Source organism: Prinia subflava, chromosome 5, assembly GCF_021018805.1.
Source record: "Prinia subflava isolate CZ2003 ecotype Zambia chromosome 5, Cam_Psub_1.2, whole genome shotgun sequence".
Taxonomy (NCBI): domain Eukaryota; kingdom Metazoa; phylum Chordata; class Aves; order Passeriformes; family Cisticolidae; genus Prinia; species Prinia subflava.
This window is the reverse complement of record NC_086251.1, coordinates 43,544,659-43,566,615: the sequence shown is the minus strand read 5'-3', so window position 1 is coordinate 43,566,615 and position 21,957 is coordinate 43,544,659. Positions and strand designations below refer to the sequence as shown.

The following is a 21,957-nucleotide window of genomic DNA, read 5'->3' as shown; positions in this document are numbered from 1 at the left end:
TGCAGTTAGTGAAAATTACAGTTTTTCTCTTGTGGTGTAATTAAGTTGGAGTGATGTGGTGGAACCTGTGTCAAGGCATCCAATTATGAAGAGCAATTTGAACAGGTCCAGCTATATCTGAAGACGTTTTTACTTCAAAAAATCAACATGAGATATTTAAATTAGTATAGTGTTTAGGCCTTCAGTTTTAGACCCTTAAAAAAAGAACTAATTTTCTCTGTAACTACAATAATTACTTGAAAAAACTCTCTAATTGACATTGACAATTGCATGATTTTGCAAATGTTTTCAAGTGAAGCTGAGCCCAACTGTTGGATTTAGCTTAGCGAAAGAGGAAAACATCTATGAAAGTGTAATTGAAATAATTCCATCTTCAAAACCTAGAGAATTCTTCATCTTCATACAAGATTGATTTTATTTTAAAATATTGTGATATTAAAGTCAGTAACCTTTGAAGTTTTAGTGCATGGCAAGTGATAAATTGTGCTGTTCAAAGCCATTTTGAATGCAACTAAATATATTGGCAAAATTAAATACTGGTTTTAATCTAAGTATTTTCAAGAGCAGAAAATTACTGAACTCCTAGTGATGAGAATCCTTTCATTTACATTGTAGTGATTTCACTTAAATCTTTTCATATGGTTGTATGTTCAAGTACTCCCTGCTGATACTCCAGTACTTTCAATATGGCATTTTGTGATGTGTGGTGTTCTGTTGCGATTGTATCCAACCCGGGGGCTAAAATGAAATGTGCTCTGGAATGCACTTCAAATGTGCATTACAAGGTTTGTTACAGAGCAGAGAAAGTGCAAGGAAAGACTATTCTGGTAGGCAGTAAAAATGTAACTGAGATTTGCCTTCTCAAATCAAAGCAATATTTACTTTGCTTAGAACTAAGACTATAAGAAACCACATATCTTCTGCTTCATTTAATAATTAAAACTAAGAATTGTATGTTTCAAGTGCTATTTAGAAAAACTGCTTTTTCAAGCTTTTGTAAATTAGAAATTTTACTGAAAACCTGAATAATTGTAGTTCATAAAAATGAAATCCAACATAGGAGCACTTTTCTCTATGTAATACATGATTTTAATTTGGGACCAAAGGAGAGTAGTCTAATTGCTGGGTGTGTATTTTCAGTTTTGACAGCCATTGGAGGCACTGCAGATGGGGAACCTTGCCACTTCCCGTTTTTGTTTATGGAGAAGGAATATGCAGAGTGCACCGCCGATGGCAGGGAAGATGGCAGGCTTTGGTGTGCAACAACATATGATTACAAGAAAGATCAGAAGTGGGGCTTCTGTGAATGTAAGCAACCTTTTGTCTTGTTTCTGTACACAGAATGCTTTTTTAGACAAATGTTTTCAGACGTCTTTAGTAGTCTTTATTTCAGGATGTAGAAGTCCCTGGCTACTTCATACCACAATAAACAAGTTGTTACAAAGGCAAAGTTATGCCTGATTTGGAAATCTTGCAGTGAAGACACCTATAAAACTGTTTCTGAGGCTGTAGGAGGGTAGGAGTTTGACATCATTGCCCATTATACTTAATGATTTGTTGCGACCCTTTCTAGGAAACATCCTTTTGAACAAGGAACCTGCACAGCTTGCTTTTGAGCAGTGAATAAAAAGAACATTTTGTCAGCAAACTTGTACATGAGAGACATCACACAACAAGAAATCATCCATTAATGTGTCAAACACATCCGTTAGACAGCTTTTTGTAATCACTTAGTTTCTTTATTGGTCTTCAAAAACATGTTTCTGGCTGTACTTACCCTTTAGAACCAATAGGAATTTTGACATGATAGTCTTGAGTGTATAATTGGAGCTCTTTATGTACACTTCTATTTTTTTCAGCTGAAGAGCAGTCTAATAAGAGAAGGCAGATGCAAGAAGCTGAGGATGTTTATCAGATAGGAATGAAAATCCTTAATGAAAGCAGTAAAAAGGCTCAGAAGAAAGTGTAAGTACCTCATCTACCCCCACAGGAGAAGGATGATATGGTGAATTTTATTTTACTCAAAAAGAACTCGAAGGAGCTGCCCTGAGATTTTGAGCTTTATTGGACTCAGCATCAAACTGTTCAGTAATAGAAGATAGATAATAAATTTAAGGTATTTAGAAAAATAAATTTATGCTTGGATTCCTTTGAATGCAATAAAAATTGTGTAAGATTCATTTCTGAAGAGTGAGTGTCATCAAAACATTGACTTAATGCAAGATAATTCTGCAGTTCTCTAGCCCCAGTCTATACATGGCAACTGCCCAGGAAAAAAACTGAGAAAGTGATACAAGATTATTGCCTTTTTTCAGATGTTTGTTACAGTCTGGTTCTCATTCTGCTTCAAAGACAACGTGGGAAAAACTGGCATTTCTTGTCCTGCTCTGTTTTTTTTCTCCTGCTTTCTCATGGTTTTGGTCACCATAAAAATAGTATTAAACTTAAGCTCAACAAATCATTAAAATTCTAATAATGTTGTTAGAAAATACAGGTAATGCTTGTAGACGAAACAAAAAATAAGCTTGTCTCAACTATCTCTTCTGTATTCATCCAATTACTGACTAAATAGCTACAGAGTTACCACAGTAATTCAGAATTGCTATGTTAATTTAGATCTTTGTCCTGTTCATGTTGACAACTTCCTCAGTAAATAGTGACTTCTGCTGATTAATATGTGAGGACTATTACTATTTAAAATTTGTTTGTGGAAATAAGGGAGTGTATTTCTACTTTGTATCAGGGAAAGTAAGGCACATCTAAAGCTGTCTGCACCTTGGAAAAGACAAAGGGAGGCAATATCTGTTGGATTCTGAGTAGTATTTTTTAGTATAAAGTAGTGTAAGAATTCTAAAGCAATATTAGGTGTTAGTTCTCTTGTACACCTTACACTTTATTAGAAGATGAAGTTCTGTGAGGGTCCAGGTATGCCTCAGTCTGTCCTAAAGAGCAAGCCTGAGCATAGAAAGGAGGAGAGGTAGATGAAAATCTGGAGTTCTATCAAAGGTCCCTGAAGCTAAGCTGCAGCAGGCTTGCTGATAGTGTGTAACGGGTAAGGTTGGGAGGGTTTTAACTGCTGTGAAACCAGCTGCTGTGAAATTACTTTGAAGGGTTACCTTACATTCTGAGACTGAAATAGAAGGGGGAGCTTCCAGAGATCCTCCTGATCGTTAGTATGACTTTTTTGGCACAAAACTGATCATGTATGCAGTTGCCTTGGGCCCAGGGCTTGGTGTTTCCACTGGAGTGGTTTTGTACTCAAGTTGTAGAGGCTCCATAGTCTTTTTCAGGCTGCTTCTTTTTACTGTGATATACGGGAGTGTTATGAAAGTGCTTCTAGTGGATACCTAGTACAGAACTAAAAATTATTGCTACAAAAATATTATCCTTTGACCTTAAATTTCTTGTATATCTTAGAGGAGAGGAAATGCATACTGCTTTGCTTATGGAATAGAGCAAACATTGAAATTCAGCTTGTCCTTTAACTAAATTGTGAGTTGTTGCTTATGTTGGTGATTTGTAGCTGGAACAAATGCCTGTAGGCTAATGCATTTTAGAAAATAAAGGCTAAAACAGAGAAGCAAAACCCCTCTCCAGAGTCTTCAGGCTTATGAATGGAATTTGCTACATTGCTTCAAGTTAACAAAGAAATTGTTTTCTCTTAAGAGCATATCAGTATCTTCTGAAAGCAGCTGACATGAATCATACCAAGGCCATGGAGAAAGTGTCTTATGCTTTGTTGTTTGGGGATTACCTGAAGCAGAACATCCAGTCATCAAAAGAACTATTCGAAAAACTAACAGAAGAAGGTTCTCCTAAAGGACAAATGGTATGTATGTCCTTAGGTCAGGTTCTCCTAAAGGACAAATTGTGTGCATATCCTTAGATTCTACAGATTATTCTATAGGTTTGTAAATGGTTTACAGATTGTGCTTCCTCTAGGGTGCTTTTATAGGTGGCACCTGCACCCTCAGAGTAAACACAAACATATCTTCCATTTGAGTTTAAAAAAATGTGTAACTACTAGGAATATGGGATGGTGGTGGTCCTCTAGTTTGTTGTTTTTTTCTGTTATATGACTGACAATATCACATATATAATGTATTTTATGTGCTTTTTGTGCAATGTTGGGGGTTTTTATTTGCAGTTTTATCTGAGACAACACCAATTTATAATTTAGTAAATAATAACACCTAGGAAACTGGACATGCATTTAGTAAATTGTGACTTGCTTTGTCCGTGTGCCTTTGAACACAGACTTATTCATACTTACTATTACAAAATGTCATAAAATTCGAGTGTGACTGATTTTAATGTCTCAGTATCTATATATACCTGTTGTTTAGTTCTTGCTTGTTTTGCAAGTGTCAGCTTCTTAAGAAGCTGTTAACTTTCTTCTCTTTGGCTACCAAATCTCCAGCTGTTCCCTGTTTAATGGGGTGGTACCGATTTACCGTAGAAAGCAGGAACATGTTTTCTCTAGAGACTTATCTCTCAATGATGACTTTGACTTTTATTGATCTAGAATTCAGTACTGTCTGCATGAGATAGTTTTTTGTGTATGCTTTCAGATTGCCTAGAATAGTCTTAGAACACTGTGAAATACAGACATCTTTGCATATACACTGTCTTGTGTGCTACTAGTTTCTATTCTGAGCCACCAGCTGTAACAAGTGTGATAGGTAGAGCAATAACTATGTAAATGTTATGAACAAAAATAACTTCTGAAAGAACCTCAGCCAAATAGCTCAGTTCATTCTGATTGTTTATATTTATAGTCACAGTTGCAAGTAACCAGTGGCAGAACAGATGCAAAACTGTAAATTCATAAGGTTGCTAAATCAAACAGTATGAGTCTTCAATGCAAGGCTGTGGTTCACAGGTGTTTACACTAGTGTCTGAGGCAAACTGGGTACAAGACTAACCTGACAGATACTGCTTAGCTTCACTTGAGGGTCTTTGAGCTGGGACACTTTCACTGTTCAGGACCTTTGGATCTACACTTGATACTCAGGAAAGTAGTAGTATGTTCCTTGCATTTGATTCACTCATCTGAATTCTGATGAAACACTAATTTATGTTAGCATTCTAAGCAACTGAATAGTTTAGAAACTTCATATTCTGAAAGGGGCAGGGAAGAGCATAGATATAGGTAGCACCAAACTGAAGGTAGAGCTTGGCGTGGTCTTTGCAGCTTTGAATCTTTATGCCTCTGTATTCCAGGAAAATTGGTCCTTTTTTTTTAAAATGTGTACTGACAAACTTAATTTTATTTCTAGGCTCTTGGATTTCTATATGCATCTGGCCTAGGAGTCAATTCTAGTCAAGCTAAGGTAATTCTGAGATTTTCAGTATGTGGTCTTTTATTTTCCCTTGAGGGCTGATATTAAATAACCAATAATTTTGTTTTAAGGCCCTGGTGTATTACACTTTTGGAGCTTTAGGAGGAAATCTGATCGCTCATATGATCTTGGTAAGTAAGATGGTTAATAACTTTAAACATACAAGAGTGTTTTTTACTCCTACATTTTCAGTGTTAAGATTTCCTTTCATATGAATACCCTGTCCAAATACTAGATCATTTTGTGTGCATTAGTGGGCAGTAGTATCTTCCCCATTATTCATTTTTAATTCAAGGATGAGTCTGTTCATGTTAAACTATGAATTTTAGATGGACCACGTTTACATCTCTTGACTTAAATCAGAGTTGTCAGACTTAAAATTTTTGTAATCTAATGAGAACTATGAAAGAGATTTTTATAGAAAATGCTATTTTAATCAGTATTGTGAGATTTAAGACAAAGTGCAATATGTAAATAAAAGGCTTTACATGGTCACCCTGAAGCATTATTTGGTTTTTCATGAGTAATGTCTGAACTCTACTGGCCATGTTTAACCTTTAGTAGTGTCAGTCGTTCATTTTTTACGTAGCTGCAATGGACTTGTGGCTTTTGTCCAGCCTATTGTCTCATCAAGTCTTGATCAAGTAATGTGAAAAAAGTTCGTGACGTGGCAAGCAGTTTGTTCTCAAGTAACTGAGAGTTCCATATGTACATCATTTCCTTTCTAGGGTTACCGGTACTGGGCTGGCATAGGAGTCCTTCAGAGTTGTGAATCTGCCCTCACTCACTACCGACTTGTAGCTAATCACGGTAAAAGCTTTTTACTAGGGTAACATTCTTGTTACTTTGTGTACTTCTGTGTCATTCAGCTAGAAGATACTAAAGTACTCCCAATGCTAATAGGATAAATAGAGAATTCCTGCTGTTAATCAAGTTATCCACTTGACTCTGCATTTGATATTTTTATCTCTTTTGAAATAGTTTAGAGGGTATCGAAGTAATTAATTCTCTCGTGAGTTTACAGCTTGAAGCTCTGTAGACATCTGTTTTTACTATGTTATGGTGCACCTTCTGCATCAAAAAACCTGTCTGAATATTTGTCATCTGTTTTCCAGTTGCTAGTGACATTTCCTTGACTGGTGGCACAGTGGTTCAGCGAATTCGCTTACCAGATGAAGTAGAAAATCCAGGAATGGCAAGTGGGATGCTAGAAGAAGACTTGATCCAGTATTACCAGTTTTTAGCAGAGAAGGGAGATGTACAAGCACAGGTAAAATTCAGTTCGTCTGATGGCATTCAGACGTTTTCAAGAATTACAGAACAGCTTTATGAAATGTGGAAAGATATTGGAGCTTTAGTGTTCTCTTCATCCAGAATCAACCTGTTTGCTATTTCCCCATTAGTTTTATGTGAAGAGACTTATATTTTAGTGTGTTTAAGGTACAACTTGGAGAGATAATGCAAATTTTTTTTGAGAATACGTCTAAAACATTACAAGTTTAGCATCTTAGGACTGAGACTTGGCTTTCACTAGAAACCAGGCAGACTATTTCAGGGTTAGCTTCAATTGTTGTGGAGGAAGGCTAGATAAAAAACTGACCTTGACAGGGGATTTCAGTTTCTTACTGCTCCTGCTATTGCGTGAATTCCGCATGCAGCAGGCTGGACCTCTTCTACACACAGTGCAGGAGGGGAGGATGCTAATAGAGGCAAATTGTCCCAAGCCAACTTGGTCATGTATGACTTAAGACTTAGGTAGGTAGGATTCAAATGAACAGTTGTTACTTACATCTAGGATAGCATGTTGCTTCTATCTAGGATTAAATTCCATTTAGGCTAGTGTGAAAAAGTAGGATAGTACTGGAGTTATTGAAGCAAATCTGCGCCTTCAAACTTTGTGGCATCTTTAACTCTGATATTGTCTATCTGTGTAAATAATTAGCTCACCTCTATCTGTGTTGCTAGAAAAAGGAAATCCCAAGGGAAAAGTGACTTACTTGCAATATTAAATTTATTTTTAGGTTGGCCTTGGACAGTTGCACTTGCATGGGGGAAGAGGAGTAGAGCAAAATCATCAGGTACCCTTTCTCTGTATCTCTGATGTATATTACACTAGGCAGAGGAGGAAAAAGTATAACTGAGAAAACAGTGATGCAAAAGTGTGTAAGTACCACTGTATGGTATGTAACAATTTCAGTAGCCTTGTTCACTAAAACTTAATCTTCACGTGACTAGAAGATGGAACTGATTTTTTTACATAGTTACTTTAAGACTAACCATCTTAGAAATGAGAATGTCAAAAATAAAAACTTTTTTTATCAAGTAGTACTGAAGCTGGCTGAGCTTTTGTAAATGTGGTACAATCTTCATGATGCAGTGGGCATGCATTAGTGATGATAGTGTAGTTTGTGGCTTGCAATATTTTACTTCTGCAGACAAAACACTACAACTCTAAATACTAAAGATATTAAGTGTGCATAGAAAACAGAATTTCTGCTGATGTAAGCAAAGCTAGCTGCCTTGATTATGGAAGTTAAAATAGCTAACCTCATCTTGAAGTATGTGCAGTCCTGGGGATTATTTCATCCAATAAAGTAATTATTTAACAGAAATTATTTATTGGTCATCATATTTAAAATACCTCAAAATGACTGCTTCAGGAGGGTTCAGAGATGATAGTAAGTGGTCAGAAGGAGTATAACCAAATTCTGTGTGAAAGTAGAATAAGAACTGACACATCTCACCTATTCTAAATAGGGTTTGATGGTGCACTAAGAAAGTAAGATTTACCTGTGTAGCTAGTGCATAGTAACAGTTGTCGTTTGTTGGGTTTTCCCCTTGAGGTTTATGGAATACACTAGTTAGAGGGATTGCTGCTTAATATTACAATTATATAAGTGAAGAACCCTGCCACATATATTAAATTAGGGGGGATTGGTAACTTTTATTCCCAGCACCTGGTAACTTGGCAAATAAATCTACCTGCCTCTACTCCATTGGCAAGCAAAGTTACTCAAATCATAGTGATGGTGGTTAAAACACTTGTTCTCCACAGCGAGCATTTGAATACTTCAATCAAGCAGCTAATGCTGGCAATTCCCACGCTATGGCCTTTCTAGGAAAGGTAAGATATAAACACTCTCAAAAGCAAGAAACTGCCTTGCAATGAAAAATAGCAAATGTTTCCTCCTATCTGATACCAGGCAATCTAAAACTTGAATTCTGGAATCTGAGTATTGCCATTTATCTCCTGTTTTGAATTTTTCTGCAAGAGTTGAGTGTTGTAGTCTGTTATGTCTTATCTAAGTTTTCCCTTACTTTAGGAGTTTCTTGGGTTTTTTTCAACAGTGCTCGAACTCAAGGAGTTTTGTTAAAATCAAATAATTAAACATCTAAATGTTGTTTTTCTGTGATGGAATTCAAAACTCTAAATAAGCAACTATTCTTTTCCCCATAATGTATGGAGAAAAGCTAGAGTTCTCAAAACTTTGCCCAGCAGGAAGTACTAAGCTAGGAAAGGAAATGGGAAGGAAATTCTTCTGATTTCATTTTGTGTAGCGAATTGAGGCATCTGAGTCAGAATTGCCAGTAGGCCTGTATTTACTTTGCACTAAAGCCTGAATCTATCTGCAGGGTGGGCCATTGTTTCAGTTACCAGATTTAAGGTCTTTTTGTCTAGGGGCAAATCTTACCTGACCAATATGGTTTCCTTCTATGGTGGAGTGAAAACAATGGTCAACAAGGGAAGCATGTCTGATATCAGCTATCTAGCCTTCTGTAAGGCCTTTGGCATGGTCCCGTGCAACATCCTTGTCTTCAAATTGAAGAGAGATGGATTTGAAGGGTGGAATATCTGGGGGATGAGGAATTGGCTGGGTGGGTATAGCCAAAGAGTTGTGATTGATGGCTTTATGTCCAGATGGAGGCAGATGACAAGCGGAGTCCCTCAAGGCTCTGTCTCGGGACTGGTGCTCTCTGATATCTTTATCGGTGGCACAGGCAGTGAGATGGAGCACAGTTTGCAGATGACACCAAGCTGAGCAGTGCAGTGACCAACAGAAAGATGGGATGGCATCCAAAGGGACCTGGACAAAACTGAGATGTGGACCCATGAGAACCTCATGCAGTTCAACAAGTGCAAGGGAGGGCTGTGCCTGTACAAATATGAGTGCAGACTGGGAGATGAACTCATTGAGAGCCTTGTGAAAGACTTGGGGGATCTCATGGGTGAAAAGCTGAACGTGACCCAGCAATGTGCACTTGCAGCCCAAAAGGGAAACAGCATCCTGGCCTACATCAAAAGAGGAGTGGCCAACAGGTTGAGGGAGGTGATTATCCCCCTCTGCTCTGCCCTCATGAGACCCCACCTGGAGTGCTGTGTCCAGGTGTGCAGTCCTCAGCACTGGAAGGACATGGACCTGGTGGAGTGAATACAGAGGAGAGCCATCAAGGTGATCAGAGGGATGGAGCACTTTTCCAATGCAGACAGGCTGAGACAGCTGGGGTTCTTCAGCCTGGAGAGGAGAAGGCTCCAGGAGGCCTCATTGCAACCTTCCAATACCTAAAGGGGTCTTACAAAAAAGAGGGAGAGTAACATTTTGCACAACAGATAATGATAGGACAAGGGTGAATGGTTTTAAACAAAATGAGGAGAGATTTAGGTTAAATGTTAGGCCACAGTCTTTATTCAGAGGGTGATGAGGCAGTGGAACAACTTGCCTAGAGAAGTTGTGGGTCTCCCATCCCTGGAAGTGTTCAAGGCCAAGTTAGTTTGAGCCCTGAGCAGCCCAGTGGCTAGCATCCCTGCCTGGCATGGTAGGTGGATCTAGATGATCTTTAACCCAATCTGTTCTATGATTTTAATTTAAAATACAATTGGCAAAGCTGCTGGCAGTAATGATAATGCATTACTGCTTAGAAAGGTATTTAGGTCATTTGTCTGAGATCTGGGTTGCAGACTATGTAAAGCCTGTGAGGAACTAAATCCTTATTACTCCATTTGAGTACCTTCTAAGGTTAGGCTACAATAAGCACCAGCTCTAGCTCATCTTTTTCAGGCTGTCATTGTAGTAGAGGATGCAAAATCAATGTCCTTAAAGCCTAAAAAAATAACATGGTGTGCTGTTCGAGGCACTGACAGAAGAAATTGCAGTTCCTGCTTTCTCTATTGGTTGAGTGTTTTGTATTAATTATTGTTGAAGTGAACTGTGTTTAGTAACCAATTTTTGGGTTGTTTTTGCAAAGTATTTTGACTGCCAATACAGTTTGATTTCCACTGGCCTCAGAATTTTGCCTGTTTTCACTGCACATTGGTAGAAATTAAAAGTGAAGGGTATTGTCATGAAAAATGTTTAATTTTATGGGCAATTCATTTTCCATTAGAAAGTTAAACCATTTGAATTTTACAGCAGGTAGATGTATTTTCTGCGTCTGGACAAGTTTTAGTGGTTATTCAGTAACATACTAGTCAGAATAATCTAAGTACAATAGACTCCCTCTCAGTATGTAAAGTGAAGATGCTTCATGGTCTTCATGCTAAACTGACTGCTTTGGCTCTTCTTCAGTAATGGCTTTCTCTTTCAGATGTACTCAGAAGGAAGTGATGTTGTACCTCAGAGCAATGAAACAGCCCTTCAGTATTTCAAGAAAGCTGCTGATATGGTATGATTATCTGTAAGGTGGAACTACAGCATGTGCACTAAGAAGCTGATTAGCTCTGAAATGCTGCAAATGCTTCATGTGCTCTTCCATGTGCACACAACTAGTCCCAGCTTCTGTCCCAGATTAATTAGCCCATAATCTTGCTTGCCTAAGATGTCAAAAACTGCTCTGGCCATGGTGTTTCATGAAGTTGAGTTCAGCATAAGGAGTCTAGTAGCTCTGTTTCCTCAATATGAAATAACGTCCACCTAAATTGTCTGCAATTCTGTGAAGTGCTAGTGTTTGTTAATTTGAAATTGTCTTGTCACAGGAGTTTACAGCTCCCATTTTCTGAATGTATAATAGTTTTATACATCTCATTTCATTGGACTGTATACTTTTTGGGATGATGTTTTTTGATCATGTTAATCCCTCTGTCTCTCTTTGACCTGTGCCTTATAGTAATGTTTGTACAGTTAAAGCATGAGTAGTCCTCCAGGAAGGGTGTTTAGCATGTGAAACACAGTAGGTTAAGTTGTGAAGGGACTGTTGTAAGATAACTGCCTTCATGTTTTATGTTCCTCAATCAGAATGCTGTTCCAGATCTCTGTGCTAAAGTGAGGATTACTCAATGTGCTCATTCTCTGCACTCACTGAAACTTTCTGATGTGTCCCAGTGCCTGTCCTGGCACTGAATGAGTGCCACAGTGCCCTTTTACAAGGGCAGTGGTTCGTAATGTAGCCCACAGGACAGCCACCATTCTACCCTTAACACAGGTTCTTAGAGTTCCTGGAGCTGTTTGGGGAGCTTCTGTAGCACCCAAAATGTTTAGAAGTTGGAAAAAGTTCAGATGAGTAAGCTATTAATGCCCTGTCTTTCTAGGGTTATGGGTTCTAAATATTGTATGACACTGTAAAAGTATATAGTAGACTTTTATAACTAATATTGAAGGTTTTTTCCCTGGTTATCAGCTGTGTAGTTACTGAATAAAAATTACTTTAAATGCTGTTTCCTCCCTAAATAACTATTGCTAGGAGCAAAAAATTAAATCTCTCTTGAATACTATATGATCATGTTTAATGATGTTAAAGACATACAGACTTGAAGGATGTAAGTGTAGGTTTTGCCTTTCTTTGCAGAAGTGTTTTTTTGTGTTTTCAGGGTAATCCAGTTGGACAGAGTGGATTAGGAATGGCTTACCTCTATGGGAGAGGTGTTCCAGTGGTAAGCTTTTGACAGTCATCTTTCTAATCATAGCTGATTGTGTGACTTTTTGTTGTCAACAGATTTTTTTTTCTATGAAGTACTGTAGAAGGCTTAATTGTGAAGATTTCTGTTACGCTGAAAATTCCTTGAGGAAATCTGTAATGTAAAAAACACTATGGAATTAGCAGCTGTGAAAGAAACATCCTGATTTTCCTCTCAAAAGTTTGAAAATGTTGCTTAAGCTATTAGAAATGCATAGAAGTGTGCATTTTAGCAGGAGATTTGAGCTTGTCTGTCATTTTCTTGTGAAATAAAACAAATCCTAACTGTCCCCATTTTGTGTCTCCTATGGGAGTGGAGGAACACTTTGAAACTTTTAATTAGTTCGTTTGCTTTATTGTGTTTCCCACAGGAGGATTTCTTGTCAAATGTTTTATATTTAGCTATGAAAACAGATACTCAAAAGTTGAATTAGCCCAAAGTTGAGGAAATAAGTAAGTGTTCTAGAAACAGATGAGAGCTTCCATTTTGGTAAGCATAACTGTTCATGGCAGTGGTGTGTGAATGCCAGCTTTGAGATAGCTGCAGAGTTATAAAAGGCTAAATATCACTGTAGTCTGTTCCATTTTTTAATTCCAGATTTTGATCAGGGGAACATTTTCACTGGAAAATCTTGCTGTAATTTTTCTATAAAACAGATCTGTCCTCTCATGTAGGCACATGCATATTTTCTCTCTTAAACTTTGGTATATTGCAAGACACTAATGACTGGACCAAATCTTCCTGCAGAACTACGAACTAGCACTGAAGTATTTCCAGAAGGCTGCAGAACAGGGATGGGTTGATGGACAGCTTCAGCTAGGTTCCATGTATTACAGTAAGTGGCCTCAAAACCATTTGCAGGTCTGAACACCTGCCTTTTCAGTCACTGTTCACTAGGTGGCATTAGAGGTGTGCATACACTGCATGTGGAATGGGCTCACTACATTGAACTTGTATTTCATTCTGGGTTTTCCTAACATTTTCACAATGCTTTTCTAGAGGAATTGTAAAGAGTAAGTAATGCATTTCATACAACACTGCTTTTGAAGAGGAATGAATGGCAATGATTTAATCTTTCTTTTAGATGGCATTGGAGTCAAGAAAGACTATAAACAAGCTTTGAAATATTTTAACCTGGCCTCCCAGGGTGGCCACATTCTCGCTTTTTATAATCTGGCTCAGATGCATGCTACAGGCACTGGAGTGATGCGGTCCTGTCATACTGCTGTTGAGGTAAGGTCACCCATTTATAAAGATCAGTAATACTGACTTGCAGGAGATTGGCTGTAACCACATCAGCCTGTACAGGACATTTCCAGCAGTGACTGCAAAGTCAAGGCTATCAAAAGGGAGGGTGATATATTAGCAAACTTGTTTGTATTTCATGAGAAAAATCTTTGGCTTTTATGTTATGTCAGGTTTGTCTTCCATTTATTAACTTGGAAGAAAATCAAAAGAACGTAATAAAAAGCAACAGTAACTTATAGGTAGTGAATTCTTCTTTTATACCTCGATTTAAGTGTAACAAAACGAAGATACTAAATAATTCTGAGTAAGCATCTGAGTCTTACAAGTTACTAGCTTTACTTATTGATAGTCTTACAAGTTGCTATGCATCTGCTTAGCAACTTGTATCTTAAAGTAAGCCTGTCTTAAGCAGTGGCATTTACTTGTCGTATTTTTCATGTGAAATATAAATATTTTGAACAGGCATCAGAATGTTCAAGTGTTACTTCTTGAAAACCTAAATTTTTTCTGTTCCTGACAACCTCCCTTCCTTTTTCCTCTGCAGTTATTTAAGAATGTGTGTGAACGGGGTCGTTGGTCTGAAAGACTGATGACTGCCTACAACAGCTATAAAGATGGTGATTCAAATTCTGCTGTGGTTCAGTACCTTCTTCTGGCAGAACAAGGCTATGAAGTCGCACAAAGCAATGCTGCTTTCATACTTGATCAGAGTAAGGATCTGAATATGTACTGAAAAGGGTTTTTCTGGAGGTGGCATATTAGAACTTTAAAGAAGCTTTTGTCCACTTTCCTGCTCTTCACACTGGAAAGTAATCAGTTTTCATTTTCACTTCTAAGGATGACTTCATAACTAAAAGTTAAAATACATCTAATTTCTGAGGGATTTTAAAATGGCATAGGCAGAGAGTCTTTAGAAACTTCTGTGGTGCAAAAAATTCTCTTCCCTGGATTTCCTAAGCATGATTGTAAATGTAGGAATTGCATTAGATTTACCTCTGTCTTGTACTATGCATGGAAGTCTCAGTGTCCTTTGTTCTTATAATACATTTTCTCAGCTCCTTCTTCTTTGTGTGACTTTACTTATGCTATTCCTGAAGCAAGGGTGAGGAGCTGGGCAGTCTTAGATTTGAAAAAAATCTTGTCCCATGTGTCTTACTGGAACTAGATGGTTGGAACTTGGATTTATTAGAGTTTGAAGTTATTGGGAGACAATGGAAGTACAATGGCAAATCTGTCTAGAAATTGCAAAACATAGTATTTTCAACTTTCTCTATATCAAATCTAGGTCTCATTGTCAGCTTTTTATCTTACTGTTGAAAGCACCTATTGGTGGCTGATGGGCTAATCTACCATATTCATTTCCAGTTAATGTTTTTCAAAGGTATCTGGTGAATCACCTTTAGATAAGGTACAGTAATGACAGTCTTGGCTGGAAGTGAATACTTGCAAAGAAACAGCATTTTTCCTTGAGTTAAAACTCTGGTTGTCTTTACTCAAATATATCTGCATCTCAACTGGAGATTGATTTAAAATTACTTTATATGTTTTATAAAGAAAATCTTTGTGTTAGCTGTGGGATAGTACAGCTGAAACCATAATTACACTAGAAATTCAAGTTATAAATCCTCTGAATTGTTTGAGCTCTGATAGTTCATGAACCTTCAGATTGTGACAGGAAAAACTTGTGAAGTAGCCAAATCACTACTGTGTAAAAGAGAGACTGTAGTCTCTGCCTGGTTAAGGAGTTTAAGCCTTTATTTTACCTGACTAGTCCTGGCTTTCAGGTGGCCAAACCATAGCAGGTTATACTTGCATTTTCTGTCATTCCTTAAGTATGCATTAGAATCTCCTACAGCTGGAGTGGGAGAGATGCTTGGTAAGCCATAGTTCAGGGTGAAATTATATAGTTTGTTCCTAACTCTGTTATGTGGGCAGATAAATGGCAAGGCCATGTAAATGAAAGGGGGTTTTATGAGTTTCAGATAGGTTGAGTCTTGTTTGTTTCATAACACAGATTGCTTCAAGTTTTTAACTTATTTCAGCAGACTGAAGATAAGCAGGGTAATTTTGTGGTCGTGTGTGCATATACCATGGTTCTATTTAACTGGATTATTTTCTTCTTTAGAAGAAGCTAGCATAGTAGGAGAAAATGAAACCTATCCTCGAGCTTTGCTTCACTGGAATAGAGCAGCTTCTCAAGGTATGTCTGTACCTCACAATTCCAATCAGTTTATTTTGATGTTCAGGAATACATTCAGTGTAGGTTTGCAGCTGCAGTGTGAGCTGCAGGTTGAGCTCTGGCTGGGAGGAGCCCCAGGCAAGGGGCCATGAACTGCCGATCCTTTGCCATAGGCCCGGGGATCTGTGCAGCCAGGTGAGAGACACAGTGGGAGCCAAGGACCCCAGAGTTAAGTGTGAACAGACTGTGAGGGTATAAAAGCCCAGGGATTGCTTTGTTTGGGATTCCTTCTTGGAAATACAAGCTCAAGCTGGTTTTTGTGTTACTGTGCCATTATTAAATTGTTTAAAAGATTCAGCCCGTTAAGATTCTGCTTTGAAAACCCAGGGTCAAACCAGCAAGGAAGGCTTGTCTGACTGTGTGAGGGTGGCACAAGCAGGGAGCCAAGCACCCATCGGCCCTTGCAGCCAACCCACTGCGAAGGGGAAGGAGGTTCTGTCCGTGCAGTAACAGTCTGTAGTGGTGGGAGTGTGATGGCCAGAGTGCCTCCCAAATGATCAGACAGGGATGTTTCCTTAACATGTAGTAGAGCCATTAATGTGTGATTTCATATGTTTTGGTATGAAACATGTAAAGAGGTAAAGTTTACCTCGTCCTGCTCAACAGAAGTTGTATCCCAGGTAGGGAAGTTTGCCTTCTTTGTTCTATTGTTAGCTATAGTGTCATTACAATATCCTTGCAGGTCTGAGCCTTTCTGTGATTCTGAAGACTGAAAGGACTAAAATACGAATGTACTGTGTGTTTCTTTTGCTGTTCCATATGGAATTGTAGAGCAGTGTTAAACAACATTAGTAACGTTTACACTGACTTTTCTAAAAATATATCTGCTTGGAAAAACAGATCCAAAATCCTTAAGAGTAGTTCGTTACTTTTCATCATTTATAAGAAATACAATTTCCTATTCAAACTAAGCAGAGTCCAGTGATGAGGAATGCAGCCTTGATGTCCAAACAACACAAACTCTGGTGCTTGTGATCCTACCCTAAAATAAGCAAAATATGAACTTCATGATGAAATATCTTGAGGTATCTAACTTCCAAATGGATGGATCTACACTAACATCTGCGTACAATTTTTGACTGTAGAGCAAGAGTACCATGCGAATTCACGCTTTCAAGGCTTTTAGTTGAAAGCTAAGAAATTGAGATGATGACATGGATGATTAGACACTATTTTTCAAATTTCCAGGGTCACTGCTTTTAAAAAAAAGTTGAATCCGTTAAAGGCCATATAGCAAATGAAAAGTTTTTCTGTACTAAGTGACTGATTGTGAATATATTACGGGTTTTCAGTTCATACCACTTCATAGCAATAAAAATGTTGGTAGAATTACTAGGAAAAGGTCTTACCTACAAAGAGAAATTGCTTATGTTTTAGTTAGCTTAACCAAATTTAAAAACTAAAAGCTGTTTATGTTAGAGGGTGGTGGAAGATAAACAGTTTGTACAAACTGGGAAAAGTAGTATTAATGCTCCTACTGCCTCTTCATAGGAAGCCAAAAGGGTTTCTTTGCTTAGCTATTTTATCCCTTTTTGTTGTTTGTTTATAGGATATACTGTTGCAAGAATTAAACTTGGAGATTACCATTTTTATGGGTTTGGTACTGATGTCGATTACGAAACTGCATTTATTCACTATCGACTGGCTTCAGAACAGCAGCACAGTGCTCAAGCAATGTTTAATCTGGGCTACATGCATGAGAAGGGATTGGGCATCAAGCAGGTGAGTAAGCTGTAGACTGAGTGAGAGTCTGCTTTGTTAGAGTACGTTTGCTAATACTCAGTTCAGTCCATAACTACTACTGGGCTTTGGGTACTATATTGGAATTAGCATGTCTCCCAATACATTCACCAGTAGGCAATGGACAAGTATATTGACTTCACACTTAACTATGTGAAGCAACGATGCGTAGATGGGGAAGAAACATTTGCCCAAAACGGTGAATATTGGCAAAAAGAGTGCCATATGCTTCAGTAATGCTTTCAAGACTTTGAAGTGTAGTGAAATGAATGCAGATCAACTCCAGGCTCATGGTATTTTAGTACAGGATTATTCTGGTCCTCTGAAACACTGGTTAAATTGTTTTCTGTATCATGATATTTTAAAAACAAGGTAACAAAGCATAATCACATCCAAATCAGCTGTGGTTTTTCAACTTAGGCAAGCTACATCACCTGAAGAAGACAGTACATCTTGTTCTCCCAGGAAGCCTGTGATGTGCTGCTGTCCATGAGTTAATTCTTATGGAATCAGAGCAACATATTTCTGTATGTGTCAAAATAATGCAGTTAGCAATTGCATACTAATTTTGAGCAGCCTACCTTAGCGTAATGAATTTAATAATAACTTGACCTGAAACTAGAAGAATTGGTTTTATTTTCTCTATTTTCAGTGATCTTCAACTTTTTTTTTGTCTATGTATGCACCTTTTAATTATTTTATTAATCTATTAAAAGACCAATTTTTGCTTCTCGACAAAACATGAGAACAATGCAGAGCAATTAATAGGTCAGTATTGTTACTTTGGCAGCATCAGGCAATTCACATTTGAAAAATGCTTAATAACTTCGATGTAGAAGTGACAATACAGTACACAAACTGCATTTTTTCTAAAGTTTCTTTTCAAATGTTACTTTAATATTTACTTTTTTCCTAATTAAATGTTACTTTTTCCCTTTGTAACTGAGCCCTCAAAAGTAGTTGACTCCTGAAAATAGGTCCACAGCTAAAAGCAACAGTTCTAAAGTTGAAGGTTTTCTTTAATTCTTTCAGGCATGGGCCTTCTTATTTTGCATCTGTCTCTAATACAACACAATTTAGATCAAATAATAAAAGGTTTGAAAAGGTTCTTGCATCGTGTTCAGCATGATGAGAAAAATGATTCCTAATTCCATCATTTGCACTGAGTATTCTCCAGCCTGAAGCAGAGATGGCTGCCCACAGAGAGCCAAAATGAGGGCACAGAGGCTCATGATGAGCATATGTAGCCTTGCTTATGCAGAAGAAAAATACTTTCCCTCCTTCAGATCCATCATGGAATGAAATGTTGAATTGCAAGGGAAATAGAGAGAGTTAACATAGATATAGGAAAGGAGCACCGAGAATGTCTAAGCAAGGAAACTGCATGTGTAAAACCAGTCTTAGTAATTCTGAATTTGTAATGTCTTTGTTTTCTCTGTTCTAAAACTTTACAGCTGTAAGATGAGAAGATGGAGGTTTAGGACTGATTCAGTGGCTAGGGGCTGGGCCAGGATATTCTAAAAAAGGCTAAGACTGAGTTTTGCATGAAGCCGAATATTTGGCTTCCCTTTCACAGAATGGAAATTGCTGAATTCTGAGCACCTCTGAAAATGACTGGCAGTTGAAGTTGTAGTTCCTGCAGTAGGATGTCTACCACTCAAGTCTGTTCTTCCACTAGGGGCCTCTGGATGGGACGTATAAACTGTAGTAGCACTGTAGTATGTAACAAAATTGGGAGGGGGTCAGTGTTTTGAAGAAAGGGATGTGTACTTGAAATCTCTCCTCACCTAGATCCATGTCATTAACATTCCTCCAGAGCTTGGGAGAATGTTCCAATCAGATGGCGTGCACAACTTCAGGTCACTGTTCATTCTGGTTAAATGTGGTATTTCTTAATGTGAGGATTTTTTTTTCCCACCAAAGAGCTTTTGCCTTACTCTCACTTCAATTATTGAATAAATGGTCTTTTTCTTGCATATAGAATTTTATGCTACACTTCTTATACCAAGAAGCTTTTTGAACTCCAGCTAGGTCAATGCCAAATATTAAGCCCTTTCAGAAATCTCACACATGTACACTTAGACACTCTTCATAGACCTAATGCTGTCAATCCCTGCGGCTACATGTCAGAATGAAGACTGTTTCCATAAACTGCTCAAAATTAAGAATGAGTTGATTTTATTACAATATCATCTTAAGATTTGCTGTGGTATTTCAGTGCTACTTGTGTGTTATAGCTCACGCTCCTACCGTTTGCACTTTTCTGTTAAGAGTAAAGTATTCATAAGCAGAATGAAGTACTTGCTAATTAGAAGTGAAAATAAGCCATTATTTAGGATCTTCTTTTACACCAACACTAGCATGGTGCAAAGGAGGTAAGGAAGTTTCTTTAAATAGTTATACAAAAGATAAACTTTCCATCCTCAATGAGTATTAAGAGTTGCTCTATTAAATTAGAGTGCTGAAAACTGAGATACTACATCTCATTCATTTAATAGGCCGATTTTCATACTGTTATTTCCACTGTATCAATGAGCAGAAAACCTTTATGGTATTTCACCATCAGGAAATTATCAAATGAGCATGTGGCATGAAGTCCTGGAGATCTCTCTTACTTTAAGTGTCTGATTTGGAACACATTCAGAGGCAAGTCTTACATGAGCCTGTTCTTCACATCAGTGGTTGAACATAGCCAGTTTGTATCCAAATATCCCAACATGGCACAGTATGTATCTGAAGCAGAGCCAAGAAAACACTGAACAAGCAAGGAAAGTTAAAACTATTCAGAATATGTCCCCTCAGTTCTTAGTCACCACCTTGTTTCAATTGCCACCAAGGAGCACTAATTTAAGCTCTTCCTTAAATTGCTCTCTCTTTGTGCCAGTACTTTTGCCAGGCAGCTCTCACTAATGCCAGTTATGTACATTTTGGACAAGTAGTAAAATCTAATTTGTGTATATGTGCAGAAATTATTAGAAGCTACACTATGCAGCAGGCATACTGTAGTGTAACTGAGAGGAAATGCTGCTGCATATTCCTCTGAAACTTGGGTTTTCTTAGTCTTTTATGTTTCTTGTGGTGTTGGAGATGTTAAAGCACTAGTATTACTGATATATTTGCCTTGGTTTACAGCGAATAGGTTTAACATGTTATTACTAACCTGATTGTGAACTTCAATTCTAGCATCAGCTAAAATAGCTTCATCCTCAAATTGAAGCTTCCATTTACTTGTGTATTCAAAGGTAAACATATCTCAGGGGGAAAAAAAACCCCTATGGTTAATTTTTCAAGTTCTTGAAAACTGAGCTTTGAATTTTCTTAACTTTAGGATATTCATCTTGCAAAACGATTCTATGACATGGCAGCTGAAGCAAGCCCAGATGCTCAGGTTCCAGTCTTCCTAGCACTTTGCAAGCTTGGAGTGATTTATTCCTTGCAGTACATACGGGAAATCAATGTAAGTAATGCAGAATTAAAAGAAAACAGCAAATCTGGTTTTCATTTTTAAAAGGAAATTTGTAATCTTAAGATTTTAACTTGTAATCTTACTTAAGTAGAAGTATTGCTTGAGCCTTCTGCAGACTTAAGATAAATTTGTTTTCTTCTGTTGCATATCAAGAAAGTCACTGAAGCTTTCGTTCCTATTTCCAATTTGTGCAACTCTGTGAAACTGAAATGTGCAAAGGCAGTGCTGTTCTGTGCTGTTCTTCCCTTGAAGAGAATTTCTCAAAACCATTTGACTGTTCTAATCCATGACCATGTGCTATCAAAATGAAGCAGAATTAACTGACAATTGTTCAGGGGAAAAAGTTATATCTTTAATTCTCATGCTATTTATATTCAGCTCTAACAACCCCAATAGAGTTGTGTTTGATCTCTGTGGGGGGAAAATGTATTTCTATTAGATAATTCAGGTATCTGTAGTGTTTCTACTGGGTGATGGCCCTGGAAAAAAAATTGTCTGGAATTAAAGTGAAGTCTTTCCAAAATTCCTAATGTTCTGATATCTTACTGCCTTTTTGGATTAGTTAACAAATTAAAATGGTGTGAAAGTTATTAGCACTTAAAGCAAATGCAGTTTTAGGCAATTCAGCAGAGTTTGACAAATTATAGTAGTCTTGAGGCTGGGGACAGTCAAAATACTCTAGGTCAATTGCGCAGATACCCACGTAGCACTCACAGAAGCTAGTGTGCATAACCCAGCTTTTCCTAGTTTTGAGTCTGCTGCTGCAGATTTGAACTGGCAGTGACTGTGTAGTATCATCAGATACAGTAGTGAAGCACAGACGTGCATGTTGGCTAATCCTTATGCAAATGGGGTCTTACAAAATGTCACTTTAATCAAAACTAACAGTAATTCACTTTCATTTCCCTGTCCATTACCTGCGCAAATCTCAGCATTGAACCACAAGTGTCCTGAGGCTTAATGCTCTGTCATTCATGGGAAAGCCACAGAACTTCATAGTGAGAACTTTGATCTCTAAAATAGAAAATAGAGT

At 37.7% G+C, this 21,957-nt stretch overlaps 1 protein-coding gene across 1 annotated transcript in view; it reads left to right on the top strand.

Annotated features, from left to right (window-relative positions):
- Window positions 1-21,957, top strand: part of SEL1L (SEL1L adaptor subunit of SYVN1 ubiquitin ligase) — a 33,973-nt gene that overhangs the window by 7,856 nt on the left and 4,160 nt on the right. The window contains exons 4-20 of the mRNA XM_063399108.1: window positions 1,141-1,308; window positions 1,860-1,965; window positions 3,667-3,829; window positions 5,280-5,333; window positions 5,414-5,473; window positions 6,071-6,152; window positions 6,458-6,612; window positions 7,364-7,420; window positions 8,398-8,466; window positions 10,926-11,003; window positions 12,145-12,207; window positions 12,979-13,066; window positions 13,316-13,464; window positions 14,024-14,189; window positions 15,605-15,679; window positions 17,268-17,440; window positions 20,787-20,915. Coding sequence (XP_063255178.1) covers window positions 1,141-1,308; window positions 1,860-1,965; window positions 3,667-3,829; window positions 5,280-5,333; window positions 5,414-5,473; window positions 6,071-6,152; window positions 6,458-6,612; window positions 7,364-7,420; window positions 8,398-8,466; window positions 10,926-11,003; window positions 12,145-12,207; window positions 12,979-13,066; window positions 13,316-13,464; window positions 14,024-14,189; window positions 15,605-15,679; window positions 17,268-17,440; window positions 20,787-20,915 — 1,835 coding nt within the window. The remainder of the gene's footprint in view (window positions 1-1,140; window positions 1,309-1,859; window positions 1,966-3,666; window positions 3,830-5,279; window positions 5,334-5,413; window positions 5,474-6,070; window positions 6,153-6,457; window positions 6,613-7,363; window positions 7,421-8,397; window positions 8,467-10,925; window positions 11,004-12,144; window positions 12,208-12,978; window positions 13,067-13,315; window positions 13,465-14,023; window positions 14,190-15,604; window positions 15,680-17,267; window positions 17,441-20,786; window positions 20,916-21,957) is intronic.